This window comes from Heterodontus francisci, chromosome 28 (genome assembly GCF_036365525.1).
Source record: "Heterodontus francisci isolate sHetFra1 chromosome 28, sHetFra1.hap1, whole genome shotgun sequence".
Taxonomy (NCBI): Eukaryota; Metazoa; Chordata; class Chondrichthyes; order Heterodontiformes; family Heterodontidae; genus Heterodontus; species Heterodontus francisci.
In genome coordinates, this window is record NC_090398.1 from 12,229,170 (window position 1) to 12,255,346 (window position 26,177).

Genomic DNA, 26,177 nt, shown 5'->3' on the forward strand with positions numbered 1-26,177 from the left:
AGATCATGGCTGATCTGTATCCTAATTCCGTCCACCTATATTGGCTCCATAATCCCTTCACAACCTTGTCCAGAGAAAAAATCTATCAATCTCAGATTTAAGATTATTCATTGATCCATCATCTGGAATTATGGAATCTTGCCACACAGAAGGCAGCCATTTGGCCCATTTTGGATGTGCTGGCTCTTTGAAAGAGCTATCCAATTTAGTCCCGCTCTTCAGCTTTTCCCCATAACCTTGCAAATTCGCCCTCCGCCAGTACATGTTCAATTACCTTTTGGAAGTTCCTATTGAAACTGCTTCCACCAGGTTTTAACAACCCTGCCCGAATGAAAAAATGTCTCCGCATTTCCCCTCCAGTGCTTCCCGATTATCTTAAATCTGTGCCCCTCTGGTTACCGACCCTCCTGTCACTGGGAACAGTTTCTCCTCATTTACTCCATCAAAACCCTTCATGATTTTGAACGCCTCGATTAAAATTCCACTTAACCTTCTCTGCTCTAAGGAGAACAATCCCAGCTTCTCCAGTCTCTCCACATTAACTGAACTCCCTCATCCCTGGGACCATTCTGGTCAATCTCCTCTGCTCCCTCTCCAAGACCTTGAGATCCTTCCTAAAGTGTGGTGCCCAGAATGGGACACGCTACTCCAGCTGAGATTTGTTGAGGATTAGCATGACTTCCTTCTTTTTGCCTTTAATTCCCTTATTTACAAAGCACCACCACACTTTATTAACTACTCTCTCAATGCGTCCCGACACCATGGAAGATTTGTGAACGTGGCCTTCCCTCAGGTTCCTCTGCGTGATACTGTGTGTCTCCTTTGGCAGGTTGGGCAGTAATAGGCTCACTGCCCTGTGCACCCTGGAACTGACGCATGCACTCAACACTAACCGCTCCCTCAGACAGCTGAATCTGAGCTACAACCGCTTGAACCTCCCCGGACTGAGGAGACTGTCTGCAGCGCTGAAAGGACCGGCCTGTCGAATACAGAAACTGGAGTAAGTCCAAGATTTTGTGTCAAGAGATTGTTTGCTGCCTTGTTAAAGGGGCTTTCGGTGGAATGTCTCCCTGGTGTCCTGGGGGGGGGGGGGGTCAACAGTTATCCCTCAGCCAGCACCTGCAATGGAGGGTTTGACCATTTATCTCACTGTGGGAGCTTGCTGTGCGCAAATCAGATGTCGTGTTTTCAGGATGAGATGTTTAAACCCGAGGGCCCCGCCAGACTGCCCACAATATGGATCCCACCACCATCACTTGAAATAAGTCCACAAATTCTCTCGGCATTTACCTCATTGCTGTTTGTGGGATCTTTCTGTGCGCAACTTGGCTGCCATATTTCCTACATTGCAACAGTGACTGTATTTTATTGGCTGTGATGCGCTTTGGGATAATCCTGAGGATGTGAAAGGTGCTATGGAAATGCAGGTCTTCCCTTCTTTTCTTCCATCTTTCATACGTATATATGAACTAGGAGCATGTGGACACAACTCCGCTTTCCTGCCTACCCCTGATATTCTTTCACTCCCTTGTTTGTCAAAAATATGTCTACGTCTGCCTTAAAAACATTCAATGACCCTGCCTCCACCGCTGTCTGAGGAAGAGAGTTCCACAGACTCATGACCATCTGAGAGAAAATAAATTCTCATCTACGTCTTAAATGGGCGACCCCTTATTTATAGACTGTGCCCCTAGTTTTTGTCTTCCCCCCCCATAAAGGGTAGCACAGTAGTGCAGCAGTTAGTACCACAGCCTGACAACTCCAGTGACCTGGGATCAGTTCTAGGTACTGCCTGTGCAGAGTTTGCAAGTTCTCCCTGTGACCGTGTGGGTTTCTGCCGGGTGCTCTGGTTTCCTCCCACAGCCAAAGTCTTGCAGGTTGATAGGTAAATTGGCCATTGTAAATTGTCCCTAGTGTAGGTAGGTGGCAGGAAAATTAAGGGAAGGTGGGGATGTGGTAAGGAATATGGGATTAGTATAAATGGGTGGTTGATGGTTGGCACAGACTCAGTGGGCCAAAGGGCCTGTTTCAGTGCTGTATCTCTCTCCATGACTCTATCTTTTCAACACACACAAAGTCAAGTCCCTTCAGGATCTTATATGGTTCAATAAGATCACCTGTCATTCTTCTAAACTCCAATGAATACAGACTCAACCTATCCAACCTTTCCTCATAAGATAACCCTCTCATCCCAGGAATCAGTTGAGGGAACCTTCTCTGAACTGCTTCCAACATAATTCTATCCTTTCTTAAGTAAGCAGACCAAAATTGTACACAGTACAATAGATGTGGTCTCACCAATGCCCTGTACAACTGTAGCAAAACTTCACTGCTTTTATGTTCAATTCCTCTTGCAGTAAACGACAACATTGCATTTGCCTTCTTAATCACTTGCTGCACCTGCATACTAATGTTTCGTGTGATAGAACACCCAGATCCCTCTGCATATCAGAGTTCTGCAATTTCTCTCCATTTAGATAATATGTTGCTTTTCTATTTTTCCAGCCAAAGTGGACATTCCTTCCTTTTTTCTATTTTCAGTGAGAAAGATAATTGGACAGCTTTAAGGCAGTGCCCCCAATATCCCAATTGGTTCAACTGTGGCTCAGTTGGTAGCACTCCTGCCTCAAAGTCACAAGATTCTGAGTTCAATTCCCGCTCCAGGGCTTGAACACAATAATTGAGGCCAACGTTCCAGTTCGAAACTGAAAATGTGCTGCATTGTTGGTGGTGTCGCCTTTTGGATGGTATGTTAACCTGAGCCCCCATCTGCCTACTCAGGTGGATTTAAAAAAATCCCATGGCACTATCTTGAAGAGTGGGGATGGTGTCCTGGACCAGTATTTACCCCTCAATCAAAACAGCAAGTACAAATAATCTGAGTCATGATCACATCGCTGTTTGTGGAGCTTGCTGTGTGCAAATTGGGTGTCCTGTGTTACAACAGCAATTATACTTCAAAACGTACGTCATTGGCTGTGATGTGCTTCGAGACGGCTGGCGGATGCGAAATTTGCTTTATAAATTCAAGACACAATGTTATTGCAAGCTATTGCTGGAGACCCACTTTGATATAACACCAATTAGATCATGTGACAGAGCAGCTAACAGTCAAATTAACAAGTGGCCAAGTTATTAAATGTCCAGGTGATCAAGTGAAGATGGGATCATCAAGACAGGTACAGAAGCTACATCTGCAGAAGAATGTAAATGGCACTTGGGGGATAAATCTGGATGAGATTGTAAACGGCAGTTGGGTGATAAATCTGGATAACATTGTAAACGGCAGTTGGGTGATAAACCTGGATAACATTGTAAACGGCAGTTGGGTGATAAATCTGGATAAGATTGTAAACGGCAGTTGGGTGATAAATCTGGATGAGATTGTAAACTGCAGTTGGGTGATAAATCTGGATGAGATTGTAAACGGCAGTTGGGTGATAAATCTGGATAAGATTGTAAACGGCAGTTGGGTGATAAATCTGGATGAGATTGTAAACTGCAGTTGGGTGATAAATCTGGATGAGATTGTAAACGGCAGTTGGGTGATAAATCTGGATAAGATAGTAAACGGCAGTTGGGTGATAAATCTGGATGAGATTGTAAACGGCAGTTGGGTGATAAATCTGGATAAGATTGTAAACGGCAGTTGGGTGATAAATCTGGATAAGATTGTAAACGGCAGTTGGGTGATAAATCTGGATGAGATTGTAAACGGCAGTTGGGTGATAAATCTGGATGAGATTGTAAACGGCAGTTGGGTGATAAATCTGGATGAGATTGTAAACGGCAGTTGGGTGATAAATCTGGATAAGATTGTAAACGGCAGTTGGGTGATAAATCTGGATAAGATTGTAAACGGCAGTTGGGTGATAAATCTGGATGAGATTGTAAACGGCAGTTGGGTGATAAATCTGGATGAGATTGTAAACTGCAGTTGGGTGATAAATCTGGATGAGATTGTAAACGGCAGTTGGGTGATAAATCTGGATAAGATTGTAAACGGCAGTTGGGTGATAAATCTGGATGAGATTGTAAACGGCAGTTGGGTGATAAATCTGGATAAGATTGTAAACGGCAGTTGGGTGATAAATCTGGATGAGATTGTAAAGGGCAGTTGGGTGATAAATCTGGATGAGATTGTAAAGGGCAGTTGGGTGATAAATCTGGATAAGATTGCAAACGGCAGTTGGGTGATAAATCTGGATAAGATTGTAAACGGCAGTTGGGTGATAAATCTGGATGAGATTGTAAAGGGCAGTTGGGTGATAAATCTGGATAAGATTGCAAACGGCAGTTGGGTGATAAATCTGGATAAGATTGTAAACGGCAGTTGGGTGATAAATCTGGATAAGATTGTAAACGGCAGTTGGGTGATAAATCTGGATGAGATTGTAAAGGGCAGTTGGGTGATAAATCTGGATGAGATTGTAAAGGGCAGTTGGGTGATAAATCTGGATAAGATTGTAAACGGCAGTTGGGTGATAAATCTGGATGAGATTGTAAAGGGCAGTTGGGTGATAAATCTGGATAAGATTGTAAACGGCAGTTGGGTGATAAATCTGGATAAGATTGTAAACGGCAGTTGGGTGATAAATCTGGATAAGATTGTAAACGGCAGTTGGGTGATAAATCTGGATAAGATTGTAAACTGCAGTTGGGTGATAAATCTGGATAAGATTGTAAACTGCAGTTGGGTGATAAATCTGGATAAGATTGTAAACTGCAGTTGGGTGATAAATCTGGATGAGATTGTAAAGGGCAGTTGGGTGATAAATCTGGATGAGATTGTAAACTGCAGTTGGGTGATAAATCTGGATAAGATTGTAAACGGCAGTTGGGTGATAAATCTGGATGAGATTGTAAACGGCAGTTGGGTGATAAATCTGGATGAGATTGTAAACGGCAGTTGGGTGATAAATCTGGATGAGATTGTAAACGGCAGTTGGGTGATAAATCTGGATGAGATTGTAAACGGCAGTTGGGTGATAAATCTGGATGAGATTGTAAACGGCAGTTGGGTGATAAATCTGGATGAGATTGTAAAGGGCAGTTGGGTGATAAATCTGGATGAGATTGTAAACGGCAGTTGGGTGATAAATCTGGATAAGATTGTAAACGGCAGTTGGGTGATAAATCTGGATAAGATTGTAAACGGCAGTTGGGTGATAAATCTGGATATGATTGTAAACGGCAGTTGGGTGATAAATCTGGATGAGATTGTAAACGGCAGTTGGGTGATAAATCTGGATGAGATTGTAAACGGCAGTTGGGTGATAAATCTGGATAAGATTGTAAACGGCAGTTGGGTGATAAATCTGGATGAGATTGTAAACGGCAGTTGGGTGATAAATCTGGATGAGATTGTAAACGGCAGTTGGGTGATAAATCTGGATGAGATTGTAAACGGCAGTTGGGTGATAAATCTGGATGAGATTGTAAACGGCAGTTGGGTGATAAATCTGGATGAGATTGTAAACTGCAGTTGGGTGATAAATCTGGATGAGATTGTAAACGGCAGTTGGGTGATAAATCTGGATGAGATTGTAAACGGCAGTTGGGGGATAAATCTGGATGAGATTGTAAACGGCAGTTGGGTGATAAATCTGGATGAGATTGTAAACGGCAGTTGGGTGATAAATCTGGATGAGATTGTAAAGGGCAGTTGGGTGATAAATCTGGATGAGATTGTAAAGGGCAGTTGGGTGATAAATCTGGATGAGATTGTAAACTGCAGTTGGGTGATAAATCTGGATGAGATTGTAAAGGGCAGTTGGGTGATAAATCTGGATGAGATTGTAAAGGGCAGTTGGGTGATAAATCTGGATGAGATTGTAAACGGCAGTTGGGTGATAAATCTGGATAAGATTGTAAACGGCAGTTGGGTGATAAATCTGGATGAGATTGTAAACGGCAGTTGGGTGATAAATCTGGATAAGATTGTAAACGGCAGTTGGGTGATAAAGCTGGATAAGATTGTAAACGGCAGTTGGGTGATAAAGCTGGATGAGATTGTAAACGGCAGTTGGGTGATAAATCTGGATGAGATTGTAAACGGCAGTTGGGTGATAAATCTGGATGAGATTGTCAACGTCAGTTGGGTGATAAATCTGGATGAGATTGTAAACGGAAGTTGGGTGATAAATCTGGATGAGATTGTAAAGGGCAGTTGGGTGATAAATCTGGATGAGATTGTAAACGGCAGTTGGGTGATAAATCTGGATGAGATTGTAAACGGAAGTTGGGTGATAAATCTGGATGAGATTGTAAAGGGCAGTTGGGTGATAAATCTGGATGAGATTGTAAACGGCAGTTGGGTGATAAATCTGGATGAGATTGTAAAGGGCAGTTGGGTGATAAATCTGGATGAGATTGTAAACGGCAGTTGGGTGATAAATCTGGATGAGATTGTAAACGGAAGTTGGGTGATAAATCTGGATGAGATTGTAAAGGGCAGTTGGGTGATAAATCTGGATGAGATTGTAAACGGCAGTTGGGTGATAAATCTGGATGAGATTGTAAAGGGCAGTTGGGTGATAAATCTGGATGAGATTGCAAACGGCAGTTGGGTGATAAATCTGGATGAGATTGTCAACGTCAGTTGGGTGATAAATCTGGATGAGATTGTAAACGGAAGTTGGGTGATAAATCTGGATGAGATTGTAAAGGGCAGTTGGGTGATAAATCTGGATGAGATTGTAAACGGCAGTTGGGTGATAAATCTGGATGAGATTGTAAAGGGCAGTTGGGTGATAAATCTGGATGAGATTGTAAACGGCAGTTGGGTGATAAATCTGGATGAGATTGTAAACGGAAGTTGGGTGATAAATCTGGATGAGATTGTAAAGGGCAGTTGGGTGATAAATCTGGATGAGATTGTAAACGGCAGTTGGGTGATAAATCTGGATGAGATTGTAAAGGGCAGTTGGGTGATAAATCTGGATGAGATTGCAAACGGCAGTTGGGTGATAAATCTGGATGAGATTGTCAACGTCAGTTGGGTGATAAATCTGGATGAGATTGTAAACGGAAGTTGGGTGATAAATCTGGATGAGATTGTAAAGGGCAGTTGGGTGATAAATCTGGATGAGATTGTAAACGGCAGTTGGGTGATAAATCTGGATGAGATTGTAAAGGGCAGTTGGGTGATAAATCTGGATGAGATTGTAAACGGCAGTTGGGTGATAAATCTGGATGAGATTGTAAATGGCAGAAGGGTGGCGGGGGGGGGGGGGGGGGGGGGGGATGAGGGAGTGCTTATGATATATCATTGATTCATACCGTACAGAAGGATTCTATTTAGCCCATTGCTCGTGTGCTTGCGGTTTGAAAGTGCTATGCAATTAGGCCCACTCCCCTCATCACTTTCCCCAAATTCCGGCTATTTAATTTTTATTGCCTTTTCAAGCATATAATCCATTTTGAAAGTTGCGTTTAAACCTGTCAGCGCCTTCCCTCTGGTTATGCGACATTGTGAAAACAAGACAAATCTCTCCATTGTGAGATCTTTCAAGGGTGAGGGGGTCTGGACTGACCCACTGAATGGTGCATTTTAAATGTTACAAGTAATCATTATTGCTGCTTTGCCACCTCTTTTTTTCAAAACCTAATTCTCAGGATGTGGGCGTCGCTGGCCGGGCCAGCATTTATTGCCCATCCCTAATTTCCCCGGAGAAGGTGGTGGTGAGCTGCCTTCTTGAACTGCTGCAGTCCTTGAGGGGTAGGTACACCCACAGTGCTGTTATGAAGCGAGTTTCAGGATTTTGACCCACAACAATGAAGGAACGGCGATATAGTTCCAAGTCAGGATGGTGTGTGGCTTGGAGGGGAACTTGCAGGTGGTGATGTTCCCATGCGTCTACTGCCCTTGTCCTTCTCGGTGGTAGCGGCCGCAGATTTGGCAGGTACTGTCATCGGAGGCATGGTGAGTTGCTGCAGTGCATCTTGTAGACGGTACACACTGCTGTCACTGTGCGTCGGTGGTGGAGGGAGTCAATGTTGAAGGTGGTGGGTGGGCAGTCTGGCGTGTACCTCCATCCCGTAGAAGTGTCACTCACGACGTTTCTTTTATGGGTTCGCAGGCTGGATGATAATGGTCTCCGAGATGCCTGCGCTGAGGAACTGGCTTCAGCTCTTAGCACAAATCGGCGGCTGAAAGGACTGTACCTGAACAGGAACTCCTTCACCGACCGGTCTATTCCTGCCTTTCACCGTCTCGTAGAGAGCTGCAGAAGTCTCAGGTACATCTGGTGGGTGCATTCTAATTCATTTTAGTTATACTAAACTCTGGCTCATCAGGCTCGAAGGGGGCTGAATGGCCTCCTCCTGTTCCTGTGCCCCTGTTAATGAACAGCCCCTTGAATTTCTGTTTATCTTGCACCCTCACAGGTTGTGGAGAAATCAGTTCAGTGCCGAGGGGAGGAACCAGCTCCAATCACTAAAGGAATCCACGCACCGGGTGACTCTTTTTGTATAATTACAGAAAGTAATTTCCTTTTCCATTAAATAGTGACACGTGCAGTGTATTTTCATCATCTTCTAAACATACTCTTGGCTTTCTGCCAAACATTTTTCAGGCTGGTCTTTATGAATTAACTCTGTTAAAATGACAGCAATCCCCCTTCGAGCGAGTCAGTCAGCGTGCTCCTTTCCACTGGGATACAGTTCAGGATTCTCTGTCACCCTCACTCACCCACCTGTTCATTTTCAGTCAGGTTCTTTTGAAATCCCATTTGCAAACTCCTTAAAAAAAAAATCTACATTTGAATAAGAGGCAATCAACGCTAATTCGCACGTTGGATGATAAAAACTGTGATCTTCATCGGGTCCTTCGACTGCAAGGGGCTTCACAGCTGAGCCACAAGCAGCCCTCACTGGATTGCCCTAGGCACGGATGCTTACACAGACATACAAGCAGAACTGGCGATTCAACCATAAGAGGCATCGCAACCGTTAAATCCTGCTCGCGTTGGATTGGATCTTGCCATGCACAGACGCTTATGCATGCCCTGACATACTGAGCATAGACTGGCTCTTCCACTGTCCAGGCCATCACACCCACGTCAAATCTTTCCCTCACTGCATCTCCACACAGATGCACAGACACGCGAGTACAGTTACAAAGTGAGCGAAGGCCAGCTGTTTGACCCAAAGGGGCGTCACAACAGTCATCCTCAGCCTAGATTTTGCAAGAGGGGTCACAGGACTGAGATCGAGCCCCTCGAGCCAGTTACACAGGAATAGGAGGAGGCCATTCAATCAGATAAGCGCTCTGCTCGTAGATCTCTGGAGGAAAACACAGCAGCACCATTTGGATTGCAGCTATTTTAGATTCCCCCAACTGGCACACTGCACATGCACCGCCAAAACAAGTATGGTGGCCTCAAATGATCAAAACAGTACACAATACACTACATCCATCTCAACTGTACCCTGCCATAAACATCAATCCTTCCAACAGAAAAGAAAAAGCCAGCACTGAATTCAGATGACATTTTATTTGATGGTTTAAACTGTATAAAACACGGTTGAGGTGCAGGAGGGAATGAGACTGATTTCCATGTTTGCATTGCCACTTGTATGTTCACAAACTGATTCTTGCAGAATGCAGGGTGTGACAGATCTTCAGGAAGGTGAATATTACAAATTTCATGTTGCACCTCTTTGTCCCACACACACAGAACATGCCCACGGGGTCAATTCTGTGGAGGAAATAGATCAGCGAGGCTCCATTGTAAAATTCACCAACTCTGATTGTATATCTCTCTGTGGTCTCAAAACTGCCTCTTTGTACATCTCTGTATGTTTCCTCAGACTCTACAACCCTCCCTATCTCTGGAACCTCCTCCAGCCCCCACAGCCCTCCCAATCTCTGTAACCTCCTCCAGCCCCCGCAGCCCTCCCTATCTCTGTAACCTCCTCAGCCCCTACAATCCTATCTCTGTAACCTCCTCCAGCCCCTACAATCCTCTCTTTCTCTGTAACCTTCTCCAGCCTCTACAACCCTCCCTATCTCCGTAACCTCCTCCAGCCCCTACAACCCTCCCTATCTCTGTAACCTCCTCCAGCTCCCCCTATCTCTATAACCTCCTCCAGCCCCCCCCTATCTCTATAACCTCCTCCAGCCCCCCCCTATCTCTATAACCTCCTCCAGCCCCTCCAACCCTCCCTATCTCCGTAACCTCCTCCAGCCCCTCCAACCCTCCCTATCTCCGTAACCTCCTCCAGCCCCTCCAAATCTCCGTAACCTACTCCAGCCCTCCCTATCTCTGTAACCTCCTCCAGCCCCTACAACCCTTCCCATCTCCGTAACCTCCTCCAACCCTCCCCATCTCCATCTCCGTAACCTCCTCGAGCCCCTTCAACTTCCTCCCCCCACCCCTCCCCGAGATCTCTGCGCTCCTCTAATTCTGGCCTCTTGAGCATCTTCGATTGTAATTGCTCCACCATTGGCAGCTGTGTCTTCAGCTGCTGAGGCCCTCGGCTCTGGAATTGCCTCCCTAAACCTCTCCATCTCGAAGGCAATCCTTAAATCCTAGCTCTTGATCACCTGTGCTAATTTCTCCTTACGTGGCTCGATGCCAAACTTGTTTTTGTTCATCACTCCTCTGAAGCGTCTTGGAATGTTTCATTACAGGCACGATGTAAATGCAAGTTGCTGCTGAGGTACGAGGGAATGACATTCTCTCTCGCTCAAATTTCCTTCCTGCTTTACCTCCTACCCTCTCACTGGTTGTTTGTTAAGCCACCTGCAGTATTAATTTGGTCGTGATTTGGACCCAATTAGTCAGTCCCAAGAGGGCGATATGAGATTCTAATCTTTAAAAAAAATAGGGGAACCTTAGCTTTATAAATAGAGGAACAGAATACAAAAGCAAAGAACCTATGCTCAACATTTAGAAAACACCGGTGAGGCTGGAGTATTGGGTTCAATTGGGGGCACCACACTATCAAGTCATTAAACCGTGGTCCTGCCTCCCCTCTCAGGTGTGTATAAAATCCCACGGTGACCTGAGTGATTTACCGCGTTGTGTGTGGGATCTTGCTGTGCATCCTCCAGCTGCTGCATTTCTTACATGACGGAGGTGACGGCACTTCAAAAAAAAAACACCCGCCTGCCCAGCGGTTCGGGACGTTCTGAGGTAGTGAAGGGTAGAAATGCCAGCCTTTTCTTCGCTTCGCCGGGAACATATCCTTCCATTCCTTTCTCTCCCTCCGAACTTATCCAGCTTTCTCAATTCACCCTCCCTTAAAACGCAGCAGCTATGAACTCACTCCGGTCTTCACTACAGTTGACAATTGTAAAACAAATTATGGGGTGGGGGGAAAAAAAAATCATGCCTTAAAGCTGTAACGTTACAAAGTGGGGTCCACCAGCTGGGGCCGGATGCATTGCCCTTTTAAGAGGCCTCCCGGATCCTTTCCATGTAGCTGCGCAGCTCGTCGGGGTCCTGCAGCCCCATATCCTGGCAGACCCACCTGATGTCCTCCTCGTCGGCCACGATGATGGACTGGGTGACCGGCGGCGGCTGGATCTCCCTGTTCGGAGTGGTGGCCGCGAAAGTGGACAACTGAACCCGCTTCGGCCGGAAGTCCTGCAGGGTCCCCGGCCGGAAGTCCATCTCCTGTTTCCGGGAAACCCCTTTGATGGTGCAGTAGCCGTCGACGAAGCCCAGCGGGCATGCGCGGGGAGCCCCGCCTTGCCAGCTGACGTCACCGGGCCCTCGGTCCGTCTCCGTCAGCGGCGCGCCTGCGTTGTGGAACTCCTCGCGCCACCTCGCCGAGCCACCGGGCGTGGCAACGCGCATGTCAGCTGCCGCCGCCGTCGCCCCCTGCCGGCCTGCGCGGGAGGCCCCGCCGCTCCAGCCGGCCGCGCGCAGCCGCGAGCCCTCAGTGCGCATGTCCGAGCCCCCGTCGGGATGGGCACGTGGCTCCGCATTCTGCTTCTGGAAGTTTCCCCGTGGGGGCGGCCCCTCGGGGCCGAGCCGGGAAGCCCCGCCAGAGAAGCCCTGCATACTGGGTTGGGAAGCCCCGCCAGTGATGGCCTTCATATTGGGCTGGTACGCACTATCAGTGAGCCCATGCGCGTTTGTAAGGGAGACCCCGTTAGTGAGCTCCTGGGTGTCGGCCAGGGAGACCCCCTCAATGCCTGCCTGGCCGTTGGCCAGGGAGACCCCGTTGGCAAAGCCCTGAGGGTCGGACAGGGAGACGCCATTTGCAAACTCCTGTGCGTTGGCCAGGGAGACCCCACCATTGACTGGCACCCTGCAGTCCCCCTGGACAGAGGCCCTGTTGGCGCAGCGCCCCAGGTTGACCGCCCGCTCCCGCCCGCGGGCCGGGCTGTCCTTCCGCCTGCCTGGGGTGTCCTGCTCTGTCCCCGACCACACCCAAGGGAGTGGCCGGCTGGGCTGGGCGGGCAGCAGCTCCTTGCGCCTGTATTTGAGCACGAAGGTGACACAGTTGACAAAGAAAACCAAGATGGCCAGGCAGAAGACTCCCAGCAGTGCATACATGCCAATCTCCAAATCCGTCACGCCCTTGAAAGTCAACGAAAACTCTTCGCCCCCATAGCCTGGGAGGGGTTCCCGGGTCCCGGGAGCCTTGGTCTCCAAAGGAAGGTCACTAAGCCTCGGATCAAGGACGACGTACCCCGAATCGCCAGGAGCCCGCTTTCGCCCTGGTCGCTCGCGGTGAATCCGGTGGGTTGTGCTCTCCAGCTGCATGGCTCCCTCCTCGCGCTCGGAGAACCGGCTGTCGTAGTGCTCATGGTCCCGGAAGGTCCATTCATCTTTCCCCTCCGCTTGGTGGTCGCCGCCCGCCTCCTGCTGGAACAAGACCTCAACCCTCGCCTCTGCTGATGCCAAGACCAGGCCGCTCCTGCGCTTGGACTTGTGACAGGCTGGGGGGACTGCCACTTGCGCCTGGAGCAGCTGGCCACCACCTTCACCCTCTGCTACCACCGCCACGGTTAGACCGGCAGCCTCTTGGCATTGCACCGACACGACACGCTCGTCCAGGGATGTGACAGTCAGCGAAAAGTCCTCGGGGTCGTAAAGCTGCAGCGGAGCCCAAGTGCCATCACTGTACTGCAACCAGAGGCTCAGCACAGCTTCCTGTTTGGGGAAGAGTCAGAGAGAAACATCAGTCACATCTCGCTTATAATAGAAACAAGAAATGCTGGAATCACTCAGCAGGTCTGGCAGCATCTGTGGAAAGAGAAGCAGAGTTAATGTTTCGGGTCAGTGACCCTTCTTCGGAACTGACAAATATTAGAAAAGTCACAGATTATAAGCAAGTGAGGTGGGGGTGGGGCAAGAGATAACAAAGGAGGTCTAGATTGGACCAGGCCACATAGCTGACCAAAAGGTCACGGAGCAAAGGCAAACAATATGTTAATGATGTGTTGAAAGACAAAGCATTAGTACAGATTAGGTGTAAATACACTGAATATTGAACTGCAGCAAGTGCAAACCTGAAGAAAAACAGTGGGTAAGCAAACTGAACAAACTAAGATGAAATGAAATAAATGCAAAAAAAAGATGGTAAAAAATGTAAAAAAGAATGTAAAAAAAAAAATAACTAAAAATTAAAGTAAAATGGGGGGCTGTCATGTTCTGAAATTATTGAACTCAATGTTCAGTCCGGCAGGCTGTAGTGTGCCTAATCGGTAAATGAGATGCTGTTCCTCGAGCTTGCGTTGATGTTCACTGGAACACTGCAGCAATCCCAGGACAGAGATGTGAGCATGAGAGCAGGGGGGAGTGTTGAAATGGCAAGCAACCGGAAGCTCAGGGTCCTGCTTGCGGACTGAGCGGAGATGTTCCGCAAAGCGGTCACCCAGTCTGCGCTTGGTCTCCCCAATGTAGAGGAGACCACACTGTGAGCAGCAAATACAGTATACTACATTGAAAGAAGTACAAGTAAATCGCTGCTTCACCTGAAAGGAGTGTTTGGGGCCTGGGATAGTGAGGAGAAAGGAGGTAAATGGGCAGATATTACACCTCCTGCGATTGCAGGGGAAGGTGCCTTGGGACGGGGACGGGGACGAGGTGGTGGGGGTAATGGAGGAGTGGACCAGGGTGTCGCGGAGGGAACGATCCCTTCGGAATGCTGACAGGGGAAGGGAGGGGAAGATGCGACTGGTAGTGGCATCACGCTGGAGGTGGCGAAAATGGCGGAGGATGATCCTTTGGATATGGAGGCTGGTGGGATGAAAGTGAGGACAAGGGGAACCCTGTCACGGTTCTGGGAGGGAGGAGAAGGGGTGAGGGTAGAGGTGCGGGGAATGGGTCGGACACGGTTGAGGGCCCTGTCAACCACAGTGGGGGGAAATCCTCGGATTTCCACCACTCTCTGGGTAAAAAAGTTTCCTTTGAATTCCCTATTGGATTTTTTTGGTGACTATCCAGAGATATTGGAGAGGAAAACGTCCTTGTAGGCGATAACTTAATCTCTCAGTTGTCTTCAACTTAACTACATCAGTCCAACAAGGAAGGAGGCATTGCTGGATCTCGTTCTGGGGAATGAGGTGGGCCCAATGGATCAAGTGTCAGTAGGGGGAACATTTAGGGGAGAGTGACCAAAACATGTTCAGGTTAGCTGTGGAAAAGAACAAGGAACAATCTAAAATACTTAACTGGGGGAGGGCCAACTTCAGTGGGGTGAGAGCAAATCTAGCCTGGGTAAATCACAGAATTGTTACAATGCAGAAGGTGGCCATTCGGTCCATCGCGTCTGCACCAGCTCTCCTAATGAGCATTTCAGCTCGTGCCACTGCACCTCCTTCTCCCCGTAACCCTGCACATTCTTCCTTTTCATATAACCATCTAATTCCCTTTTGAATGCTTCAATTGAACCTGCCTGCCCCACACTCTCAGTCAGTGCCTTTCAGCTCCTAACCACTCACTGCGTGAAAAAGCTTTCCCCTATGTCGCTTTTGCTTCTTTTGCCAAATAGTGTAAATCTGTATCCTCTCGTTCTCGATCCTTTCACAAGTGGGAACCGTTTCTCCCTATCTACTCTGTCCAGACCCCTCATGATTTTGAATAACTCTCTAATATCCTCTCAGCCTTTTCTTCAAGGAAAACAGTGCCAACTTCCCCAATCTATCTTCCTAAATGAAGGTCCTCATCGCTGGAACCATTCTCATAAATCTTTTCTGCACCCTTTCTAATGCCTTCACAAAGATTGGCAGGCAAAACTGTCGTGGAACAATGGGCTGCCTTTAAAGAGGAAATAGTTCGGGTACATTCCCACGAGGGGAAAAGGTGCGGCAAACAGATCCAGAACTCCCTGGATGATAAAAGAGATAGAGAGTAAGATGAAGCTGAAAAAGTGTGTGTATGAAAGATGTCAGGTTGATAATACAACCGAGAACCAGGCTGAAGGTAGAAAGTTCAAGCGATGTGAAAAAAGAAATAAGAGAAGCAAAGAGAGAGTATGAGAAGAAACCGGCAACTAACAAAAAAGAAACCAAACGGCATACAAATAGTAAAATGGTGGTTAAAAGAGGAGCGGGGCCGATTAGGGACCTAAATGAGGATTTACACATGGAGGCAGAGGGCATGGCTGAGGTCTTAAATAATTAGTTTTCATCGGTCTTTACCAAGGATGAAGATGCTGCCCAAGTCATAGTGAAAGAGGAGGTAGTTAAGACAATGGATGGGCTAAAAATTGATAAAGAGGAGATACTAGATATGTTGGCTGTGCTTAAAGTTGATCAGTCACTAGTGCCGGATCTGATGCATCCAAGGATACTGAGGGAAGTAAGGGTGGAAATTGCGGAGGCGCTGGGCATAATCCTCCAATCCTCCCGAGATACATGGATGGTCCTAGAGGACTGGAGAATTACAAATGTGACACCCTTGTTCAAAAAATGGTGTAAGGATAAGCCTAGCAACTACAGGTCAAGTCAGTTTAGCCTCAGTAGTGGGAAAGCTTTTAGAAACAATATTCTGAGACAAAATTAACAGTCACTTGGACAAATGTGGATAATTAAGGAAAGCCAGCATGTATTTGTTAAGGGCAAATCGTCTTGAACTAATTTGCTTGAGTTATTTGATGAGGTAACAGAGAGGGTTGATGAGGGTAATGTGGTTGATGTGGTGTACATAGACTTCCAAAAAGGCATTTGATAAAGTGCCACATAACAGGCTTGTCATCGAAGGGAGAGCCCATGGAATAAAAGGGGCAGTCGCAGAATGGATACAAAATTGGCTGAGTGACAGGAAACAGTGAGTTGTGGTGAATGGTTGTCTTTCAGACTGGAGGAAGGTATATCGTGGGTTAGGAGCCTTGCTTTTCTTGATATATTTTAATCACCTAGACTTGGGTGTACAGGGCACAATTTCAAAAGTTGCAGATGACACAAAACTTGGAAGTACTGTAAACTGTGAGGCGGATTGTGATAAACTTCAAGAAGACATAGATGGAATAGGCGGAGACATGGCGGATGAAACTTAGTGCAGTGAAATGTGAAGAAATACATTTTGGTAGGACGCGCAAGGAGAGGCAACATAAAATAAAGGGTACAATTCTAAAGGGGATGCAGGAGCAGAGGGCACTGGGGGTATATGCACAATTTGTTGGAGGTGGTAGGGCAGGTGAAGTGCTTAGAAAGGCATACTAAGAAAGTGCTTAGTAAGGCATACAGGTTCCTGAGCTTTATAAATAGAGGCATAGAGCACAAAAGCAAGGAATTTGTAATAAATAAAAACAAAATACTAGAAATACTCAGCAGCTCAGGCAGCATCTGTGGAGAGAGGAACAGAGTTAATGTTTCAGGTCGATGACCTTTCATCAGAACTCATGATGAACCTTTATAAAAGTGTTGGTTCAGCCTCAACGAGAGTATTGTGTCCAGTTCTGGGCACAACACTTTAGGAAAGATCATTAGAGAGGGTGTAGAAAAGATTTATGAAAATGATTCGCGGGATGAGGGACTTGAGTTACATGGATAGATTGGAGAAGCTGGGGCTGTTCTCCATCGAGAAGGGAAGATTGAAAAAAGACTCAATAGAGGTGTTCAAAATCATGAGTCTGGAAAAGTTGGGTGAGTGGGAGTAGCTGAATTACCGTTGCACGACGGGCTGTTACCATTCTATTATTTTATGATAATTCTATTGATTCTGGCTCTAACCTTTGCTTTCTCTCCCCCTCCATCTCCAGTCAGCATCTGTCTCCAACCAGTGTATCACACCCCCTCCATCCTCAACTACTGTCTCTTCCTCCATTTGAGCCCTGGTCGCAGAGGGTGAAAGGCCAGAGCCAGACCCAGACCCACTGCCCCACCGAGTTCCTAACGACATGATTTACACACTTGCTGCCATCTTTCGCCTCTGTGAAAGGCCTGAAGGTGTGTGGTTGGCCTACCTGCTTGGGCGTGTGCAACACTTCCTGCGCTGTTGCCGTGGCAATGACCACCCGATTGTTCCCCCGGGTGTGCCGAAGCGAGAGCCTGATCCCGGCAACCAACTGGATGGCCAGGTTGGTGATGGTCAGCTTGTCATCTGCAATGGTCACCCTCTGTTGGCCAAGAATGGATTCTGACACTGGAGATAGGACCTAGTGAGAGAGAGTTGAGCAAAAGGGATTGATGTTAACCTGGGAATACAAGGATGGTTCAATGAGGCCAACGATCGCAGAGCAGAAAGGCAAGACTCAAAACCTTAGCAGTGAGACTACGGACCTAAAGGCCGAACGCGAGGGTCTGAATAACTAGGCTCCACAGCTGATCAGTGAGGCCTTAGTGTCTTACTAAGTAGGAACAAGAGTCAGGCCTGTGGGTCAAACTATCTAGGACCCAGAGTGAGGCCTGAGTGTAAACCAATTAGCACCCAAAGTGAGGCCAGAGTATAAACCAACTAGGACCCAGAGTCAGGCCTGAGTGTCAAGCCAACAAGGATCCAGAGTCAGGCCTGAGTGTCAAACCAACAAGGGGCCTGAGTACAAACCAACCAGGACCAGAGTGAGCCTGAGCATCAAACCAACTGGGAACCAGAATGAGGCCTGAGTGTAAACCAAATAGGACCCTGAGTGAAGCCTGAGTGTCAGAATAACCAGGACCAGAGTGAGCCGGAGCATCAAACCAACTGGGAACCAGAATGAGGCCCGAGTGTAAACCAACTAGGACCCAGAGTGAGGCCCGAGTATAAACCAACAAGGACGCAGAGTGAGGCTTAAGTGTCAAACCAACCAGGACCCAGAGTGAGGCCTGAATCTCAAACCAACTAGGACCCAGAGTGAGGCCTGAGTGTCAAACCAACTGGAACCCAGAGTGAGGCCTGCGTGTCAAACCAACTATGACCCAGAGTGAGGCCTGAGTGTCAAACCAACCAGGACCCAGAGTGAGGCCTGAGTGTCAAACCAGCTAGGACCCAGTGTGAGGCCTGAATCTCAATTCAACTAGGACCCAGAGTGAGGCTTAAGTGTCTATCCAACTAGGACCCAGAGTGAGGCCTGAATCTCAAACCAACTAGCATCAAAGTGAGGCCTGAATCTCAATCCAAGCAGGACGCAGAGTAAGGCCTGTGTGTCAAACCAAGTAGGACCCAGAGTGAGGCCTGAGTGTCAAACCAACTAGAACCCAGAGTGAGGCCTGCATGTCAAACCAACTAGAACCCAGAGTGAGGCCTGCATGTCAAACCAACTAGGACCCAAAGTGAGGCCTGCCTGTCAAACCAACTAGGACCAGAGTGAAGATCGTGTGCCAAACCAACTAGGACCCAGAGTGAGGCTTGAGTGTCAAACCAACTAGGACCCAGAGTGAGGCAAGAGTGTCAAATCAGCTAGGACCCAGTGAGGTCCGAGGAGAAACCAACTAGGACCCAGTGTGCGGACTGAGTGTAAACCAACAAAGACCCAGAGTGAGGTCCGAGTAGAAACCAACTATGACCCAGAGGGAGGCTAGAGTGTCAGTACAACTAGGAGCCAGAGTGAGGCCTGAGTGTAAACCAACTAGGACCTTGAATGAAGCCTGAGTGTCAGAACAACCAGGACCAGAGTGAGCCTGAGCATCAAACCAACTGGGAACCAGAATGAGGCCTGAGTGCAAAGCAATTATGTCCCAGAGTGAGGCCTGCGTGTCAGACCAACTAGAACCCAGAGGGAGGCCTGAGTCTCAAAGCAACTAGCATCAGAGTGAGGCCTGTGTGTCAAACCAACGAGGACCCAGAGTGAGGCCTGCGTGTCAAACCAACTAGAACCCAGAGTGAGGCCTGCGTGTCAAACCAACTAGGACCCAGAGTGAGGCTTGAGTGTAAACCAACGAAGACCCAGAGTGAGGCCCAAGTGTCAAACCAACCAGGACCCAGAGTGAGGCCTGAATCTCAAACCAACTAGGACCCAGAGTGAGGCCTGAATCTCAAACCAACCAGGACGCAGAGTGAGGCCTGAGTGTCAAACCAACTGGAACCCAGAGTGAGGCCTGCGTGTCAAACCAACTAGGACCCAGAGTGAGGCCTGAGTGTCAAACCAACTAGGACCCAGAGTGAGGCCTGAGTGTCAAACCAGCTAGGACCCAGTGTGAGGCCTGAATCTCAATTCAACTAGGACCCAGAGTGAGGCTTAAGTGTCTATCCAACTAGGACCCAGAGTGAGGCCTGAATCTCAAACCAACTAGCATCAAAGTGAGGCCTGAATCTCAATCCAAGCAGGACGCAGAGTAAGGCCTGTGTGTCAAACCAAGTAGGACCCAGAGTGAGGCCTGAGTGTCAAACCAACTAGAACCCAGAGTGAGGCCTGCATGTCAAACCAACTAGAACCCAGAGTGAGGCCTGCATGTCAAACCAACTAGGACCCAAAGTGAGGCCTGCCTGTCAAACCAACTAGGACCAGAGTGAAGATCGTGTGCCAAACCAACTAGGACCCAGAGTGAGGCTTGAGTGTCAAACCAACTAGGACCCAGAGTGAGGCAAGAGTGTCAAATCAGCTAGGACCCAGTGAGGTCCGAGGAGAAACCAACTAGGACCCAGTGTGCGGACTGAGTGTAAACCAACAAAGACCCAGAGTGAGGTCCGAGTAGAAACCAACTATGACCCAGAGGGAGGCTGGAGTGTCAGTACAACTAGGAGCCAGAGTGAGGCCTGAGTGTAAACCAACTAGGACCTTGAATGAAGCCTGAGTGTCAGAACAACCAGGACCAGAGTGAGCCTGAGCATCAAACCAACTGGGAACCAGAATGAGGCCTGAGTGTAAAGCAATTATGTCCCAGAGTGAGGCCTGCGTGTCAAACCAACTAGAACCCAGAGGGAGGCCTGAGTCTCAAAGCAACTAGGACCCAGAGTGTGGCTTGAGTGTCAAATCAGCTAGGACCCAGAGTGAGGACTGAGTGTAAACCAACGAAGACCCAGAGTGAGGCCCAAGTGTCAAACCAGCTAGGACCCAGAGTGAGGCCTGAATCTCAATTCAACTAGGATCCTGAGTGAAGCCTGAGTGCCAGAACCACCAGGACCAGAGTGAGCATGAGCATCAAACCAACTGGGAACCAGAATGAGGCCCGAGTGTAAACCAACTAGGACTTGGATGAGGACTGTGTGCCAGACCAACCTGGAGCAGAGTGAGGCCTGAGTGTCAAACCATCTGGAACCCAGAGGGAGGCCTGAGTAGAACCCCACTAAGACCCAGAGTGAAGCCTGAGCGTTAAACCAACTGGCAGGCAGAGTGAGGCCTGACTCTAAACCAGCTAGGACCAGAGGGAGGCCTGAGTGTAAACCAACTAGAAACAAAATGTGGGCTGAGTGTAAACCAACTAGGACCAGAGTGAAGCTTGAGTGTCAAACCAACTAGGACCCAGAGTGAGGCTTCAGTGTCAAACCAACTGAGACCCAGCGTGAGGCCTGAGTAGAAACCAACCAAGACCCAGAGTGGGACCTGAATGTCAAACCAGCTAGGACCCAGAGTGAGGCCCGAGTGTAAACCAACTAGGACCAGAGTCAGGGCTGAGTGTAAAACAACAAGGACCAGAGTGAACCCAGTGTGTTGAACCAACTACGACCCAGAGTGAAGCTTGAGGGTCAAACCAAATAGGACCCAGAGTGAGGCTTCAGTATCAAACCAACTGGGACCCAGAGTGAGGCCAGAGTAGAAACCAAGTAAGACCCAGACTGTGATCCTGAATGTCAAACCAGCTAGAACCCAGAGTGAGGCCCGAGTAGAAACCAAGTAAGACCCAGAGGGGGACCTGAATGTCGAACCAACTAGGACCAATTGTGAGGCCTGAATAGAAACCAAGTAAGACCCAGAGTGAGGCCTGAGTGTCAAACCAGCTAGGACCCAGTGTGAGGCCTGAATCTCAATCCAACTAGGACCCAGAGTGAGGCCTGAATCTCAAACCAACTAGCATCAAAGTGAGGCCTGAATCTCAATCCAAGCAGGACGCAGAGTAAGGCCTGTGTGTCAAACCAAGTAGGACCCAGAGTGAGGCCTGAGTGTCAAACCAACTAGAACCCAGAGTGAGGCCTGCATGTCAAACCAACTAGAACCCAGAGTGAGGCCTGCATGTCAAACCAACTAGGACCCAAAGTGAGGCCTGCCTGTCAAACCAACTAGGACCAGAGTGAAGATCGTGTGCCAAACCAACTAGGACCAAGAGTGAGGCTTGAGTGTCAAACCAACTAGGACCCAGAGTGAGGCAAGAGTGTCAAATCAGCTAGGACCCAGTGAGGTCCGAGGAGAAACCAACTAGGACCCAGTGTGCGGACTGAGTGTAAACCAACAAAGACCCAGAGTGAGGTCCGAGTAGAAACCAACTATGACCCAGAGGGAGGCTGGAGTCTCAGTACAACTAGGAGCCAGAGTGAGGCCTGAGTGTAAACCAACTAGGACCTTGAATGAAGCCTGAGTGTCAGAACAACCAGGACCAGAGTGAGCCTGAGCATCAAACCTACTGGGAACCAGAATGAGGCCTGAGTGTAAAGCAATTATGTCCCAGAGTGAGGCCTGCGTGTCAAACCAACTAGAACCCAGAGGGAGGCCTGAGTCTCAAAGCAACTAGCATCAGAGTGAGGCCTGCGTGTCAAACCAACGAGGACCCAGAGTGAGGCCTGCGTGTCAAACCAACTAGAACCCAGAGTGAGGCCCGAGTAGAAACCAAGTAAGACCCAGAGGGGGACCTGAATGTCGAACCAACTAGGACCAATTGTGAGGCCTGAATAGAAACCAAGTAAGACCCAGAGTGAGGCCTGTGTGTCAAACTAACTAGGACCCAGAGTGAGGCCTGAGTAGAAACGAAATGGGACCTTGTGCGGGACCTGAATGTCAAACCAGCTAGGACCAGAGTGAGGCCTGAGTGTCAAACCAACTAGGACCAGAGTGAGGCCTGAGTGTCAAAACAACTGGAACCCGCCTGAGGCCTGAATGTCAACCAGCTGCGACCAGAGTGAGGCCTGAGTATCAAACCAACCAGGACCAGCAAGGCCTGAACATCAAACCAACTAGGACCAGAGTGAGGCCTGAGTAGAAACCAACTAAGACCCAGAGTGGGACCTGAGTGTCATACCAACTAAGACCCAGATTGTAAACCAGCTAGGACCAGTTTGAGGGCTGAGTGTAAGCCAACTAAGACCAGAGTGAGGGCTGAGCGTAAACCAACTAGGACCAGCGCGAGGGCTGAGTTTAAACCAACTGGGACCAGAGTGAAGATCATGTGTCAAACCAGCTAGGTCTCAGACTGAGGCCTGAGTGTCAAACCAACTAGGACCAGAGTGAAGCCTGAGTGTCAAAGCAACCAGGACCAGCAAGGCCTGAACATCAAACCAGCTAGGACCAGAGTGAGGCCTGAGTAGAAACCAACTAAGACCCAGAGTGGGACCTGAGTGTCATACCAACTAAGACCCAGATTGTAAACCAGCTAGGACCAGTTTGAGGGCTGAGTGTAAACCAACTAAGACCAGAGTGAAGCCTGAGTGTCAAACCAACTAGGACCCAGAGTGAGGCCTGAGTGTCAAACAAACCAGGACCCAGAGTGATGCCTGCGTGTCAAACCAACTAGGACCCAGAGTGAGGCCTGCGTGTCAAACCAACTAGGACCCAGAGTGAGGCCTGCGTGTCAAACCAACTAGGACCCAGAGTGAGGCCTGCGTGTCAAACCAACTAGGACCCAGAGTGAGGCCTGCGTGTCAAACCAACTAGGACCCAGAGTGAGGCCTGAATGTCAAACCAACTAGGACCCAGAGTGAGGCACGAGTGTCGAATCAGCTAGGACCCAGAGTGAGGCCCGAGTAGAAACCAACTGAGACCCAGAGTGAGGCCCAAGTGCCAAACCAACCAGGACCCAGAGGGAGGCTTGAGTGTCAAACCAGCTAGGACCCAGTGTGAGGCCTGAGTCTCAATTCAACTAGGACCCAGAGTGAGGCTTAAGTGTCTTTCCAACTAGGACCCAGAGTGAGGTCAGAGTAGAAACCAACTAGGACCCAGAGGGAGGCTTGAGAGTCAGTACAACTAGGAGCCAGAGTGAGGCCTGAGTTTAAACCAACTAGGATCTTGAATGAAGCCTGAGTGTCAGAACAACCAGGACCAGAGTGAGCCTGAGCATCAAACCAACTAGGTACCAGAATGAGGCATGAGTGTAAACCAACAAGGACGCAGAGTGAGGCCTAAGTGTCAAAGCAAACAGGACCCAGAGTGAGGCCTGAATCTCAAACCAACTAGCATCAGAGTGAGACAAAAACAAGAAATGCTGGATTCACTCAGCAGGTCTGGCAGCATCTGTGGAAAGAGAAGCAGAGTTAACGTTTTGGGTCAGTGACCCTTCTTCGGAACTGACAAATATTAGAAAAGTCACAGATTATAAACAAGTGAGGTGGGGGTTGGGCAAGAGATAACAAAGGAGAAGGTGCAGATTGGACCAGGCCACATAGCTGACCAAAAGGTCACAGAGCAAAGGCAAACAATATGTTAATGGTGTTTTGAAAGACAAAGCATTAGTACAGATTAGGTGTGAATATACTGAATATAGAACATCAGCAAGTGCAAACCTGAAGAAAAACAACCTGAAAAAAACAGTGGGTAAGCAAACTGAACAAACTAAGATGAAATGAAATAAATGCAAAAAATGTAAAAAGGAATGCAAAAAAAAGGAAGAAAAAATAACTAAAAATGACTAAAAATGAAAGTAAAGTGGGGGGCTGTCATGCTCTGAAATTATTGAACTCAATGTTCAGTCCGGCAGGCTGTAGTGTGCCTAATCGGTAGATGAGATGCTGTTCCTCGAGCTTGCGTTGATGTTCACTGGAACACTGCAGCAATCCCAGGACAGAGATGTGAGCATGAGAGCAGGGGGGAGTGTTGAAATGGCAAGCAACCGGAAGCTCAGGGTCCTGCTTGCGGACTGAGCGGAGATGTTCCGCAAAGCGGTCACCCAGTCTGCGCTTGGTCTCCCCAATGTAGAGGAGACCACACTGTGAGCAGCGAATACAGTATACTACATTGAAAGAAGTACAAGTAAATCGCTGCTTCACCTGAAAGGAGTGTTTGGGGCCTGGGATAGTGAGGAGAGAGGAGGTAAATGGGCAGGTATTACACCTCCTGCGATTGCAAGGGAAGGTGTAATACCTGCCCATTTACCTCCTCTCTCCTCAAAATGTGGGCTGAGTGTAAACCAACTAGGACCAGAGTGAAGCTTGAGTGTCAAACCAACTAGCATCAGAGTGAGGCCTGAATCTCAAACCAACCAGGACGCAGAGTGAGGCCTGAGTGTCAAACCATCTGGAACCCAGAGGAAGGCCTGAGTAGAACCCCACTAAGGCCCAGAGTGAAGCCTGAGCGTTAAACCAACTGGCAGGCAGAGTGAGACCTGACTCTAAACCAGCGAGGAACAGAGTGAGGCCTGAGTGTAAACCAACTAGAAACAAAATGTGGGCTGAGTGTAAACCAACTAGGACCAGAGTGAAGCTTGAGTGTCAAACCAACTAGGACCCAGAGTGAGGCCTGAATCTCAAACCAATCAGGACGCAGAGTGAGGCCTGAGTGTCAAACCAAGTGGAACCCAGAGTGAGGCCTGCGTGTCAAACCAACTAGGAACCAGAGTGAGGCCTGAGTGTCAAACCAACTAGGACCCAGAGTGAGGCCTGAGTGTCAAACCAGCTAGGACCCAGTGTGAGGCTTAAGTGTCTATCCAACTAGGACCCAGAGTGAGGCCTGAATCTCAAACCAACTAGCATCAGAGTGAGGACTGAATCTCAATCCAAGCAGGACGCAGAGTAAGGCCTGCATGTCAAACCAAGTAGGACCCAGAGTGAGGCCTGAGTGTCAAACCAACTAGAACCCAGAGTGAGACCTGCATGTCAAACCAACTAGGACCAGAGTGAAGATCGTGTGTCAAACCAACTAGGACCCAGAGTGAGGCCTGCGTGTCAAACCAACTAGGACCCAAAGTGAGGCCTGCCTGTCAAACCAACTAGGACCAGAGTGAAGATCGTGTGTCAAACCAACTAGGACCCAGAGTGAGGCTTGAGTGTCAAACCAACTAGGACCCAGAGTGAGGCACGAGCGTCAAATCAGCTAGGACCCAGAGTGAGGCTTAAGTGTCTTTCCAACTAGGACCCAGAGTGAGGTCCGAGTAGAAACCAACTAGGACCCAGAGGGAGGCTTGAGAGTCAGTACAACTAGGAGCCAGAGTGAGCCTGAGCATCAAACCAACTGGGAACCAGAATGAGGCCCGAGTGTATAGCAACTATGTCGCAGAGTGAGGACTGAGTGCAAACCAACTAGGGCCCAGAGTGAGGCCTGAGTACAAACCAACAAGGACGCAGAGTGAGACCTGAGTCTCAAACCAACTAGCATCAGAGTGAGGCCTGAGGCTCAAACCAGCCAGGACGCAGAGTGAGGCCTGATTGTCAAACCAGCTAGGACCCAGAGTCAGGCCTGAATCTCAATTCAACTAGGATCCTGAATGAAGCCTGAGTGTCAGAACCACCAGGACCAGAGTGAGCCTGAGCATCAAACCAACTGGGAACCAGAATGAGGCCTGAGTGTAAACCAACTAGGACTAGGGTGAGGACGGTGTGCCAGACCAACTTGGAGCAGAATGAGGCCTGAGTGTCAAACCATCTGGAACCCAGAGTGAGGCCTGAGTGTAAACCAGCTAGGACCCAGAGTGAGGCCTGAGCGTTAAACCAACTGGGAGGCAGAGTGAGGCCTGATTCTAAACCAGCTAGGACCAGAGTGAGGCCCGAGTGTCA

General features: G+C 48.5%; 2 protein-coding genes across 2 annotated transcripts in view; one reads left to right on the forward strand and one right to left on the reverse strand.

The window, feature by feature from the left end:
- Positions 1 to 8,525, forward strand: part of LOC137385094 (ribonuclease inhibitor-like) — a 77,153-nt gene extending 68,628 nt beyond the window's left edge. The window contains exons 9-11 of the mRNA XM_068059852.1: positions 830 to 1,000; positions 8,082 to 8,249; positions 8,389 to 8,525. Of these exons, the coding sequence (XP_067915953.1) occupies positions 830 to 1,000; positions 8,082 to 8,249; positions 8,389 to 8,476 (427 nt within the window). The 3' untranslated portion in view covers positions 8,477 to 8,525. The remainder of the gene's footprint in view (positions 1 to 829; positions 1,001 to 8,081; positions 8,250 to 8,388) is intronic.
- Positions 8,526 to 10,389: 1,864 nt separating this feature from the next.
- LOC137385212 (transmembrane protein 132C-like) overlaps positions 10,390 to 26,177 on the reverse strand; it is a 49,502-nt gene continuing 33,714 nt past the window's right edge. Inside the window, exons 9-10 of the mRNA XM_068060201.1 lie at positions 17,371 to 17,562; positions 10,390 to 13,112 (exon numbers count right to left, since the gene is read on the reverse strand). Of these exons, the coding sequence (XP_067916302.1) occupies positions 11,400 to 13,112; positions 17,371 to 17,562 (1,905 nt within the window). The 3' untranslated portion in view covers positions 10,390 to 11,399. The remainder of the gene's footprint in view (positions 13,113 to 17,370; positions 17,563 to 26,177) is intronic.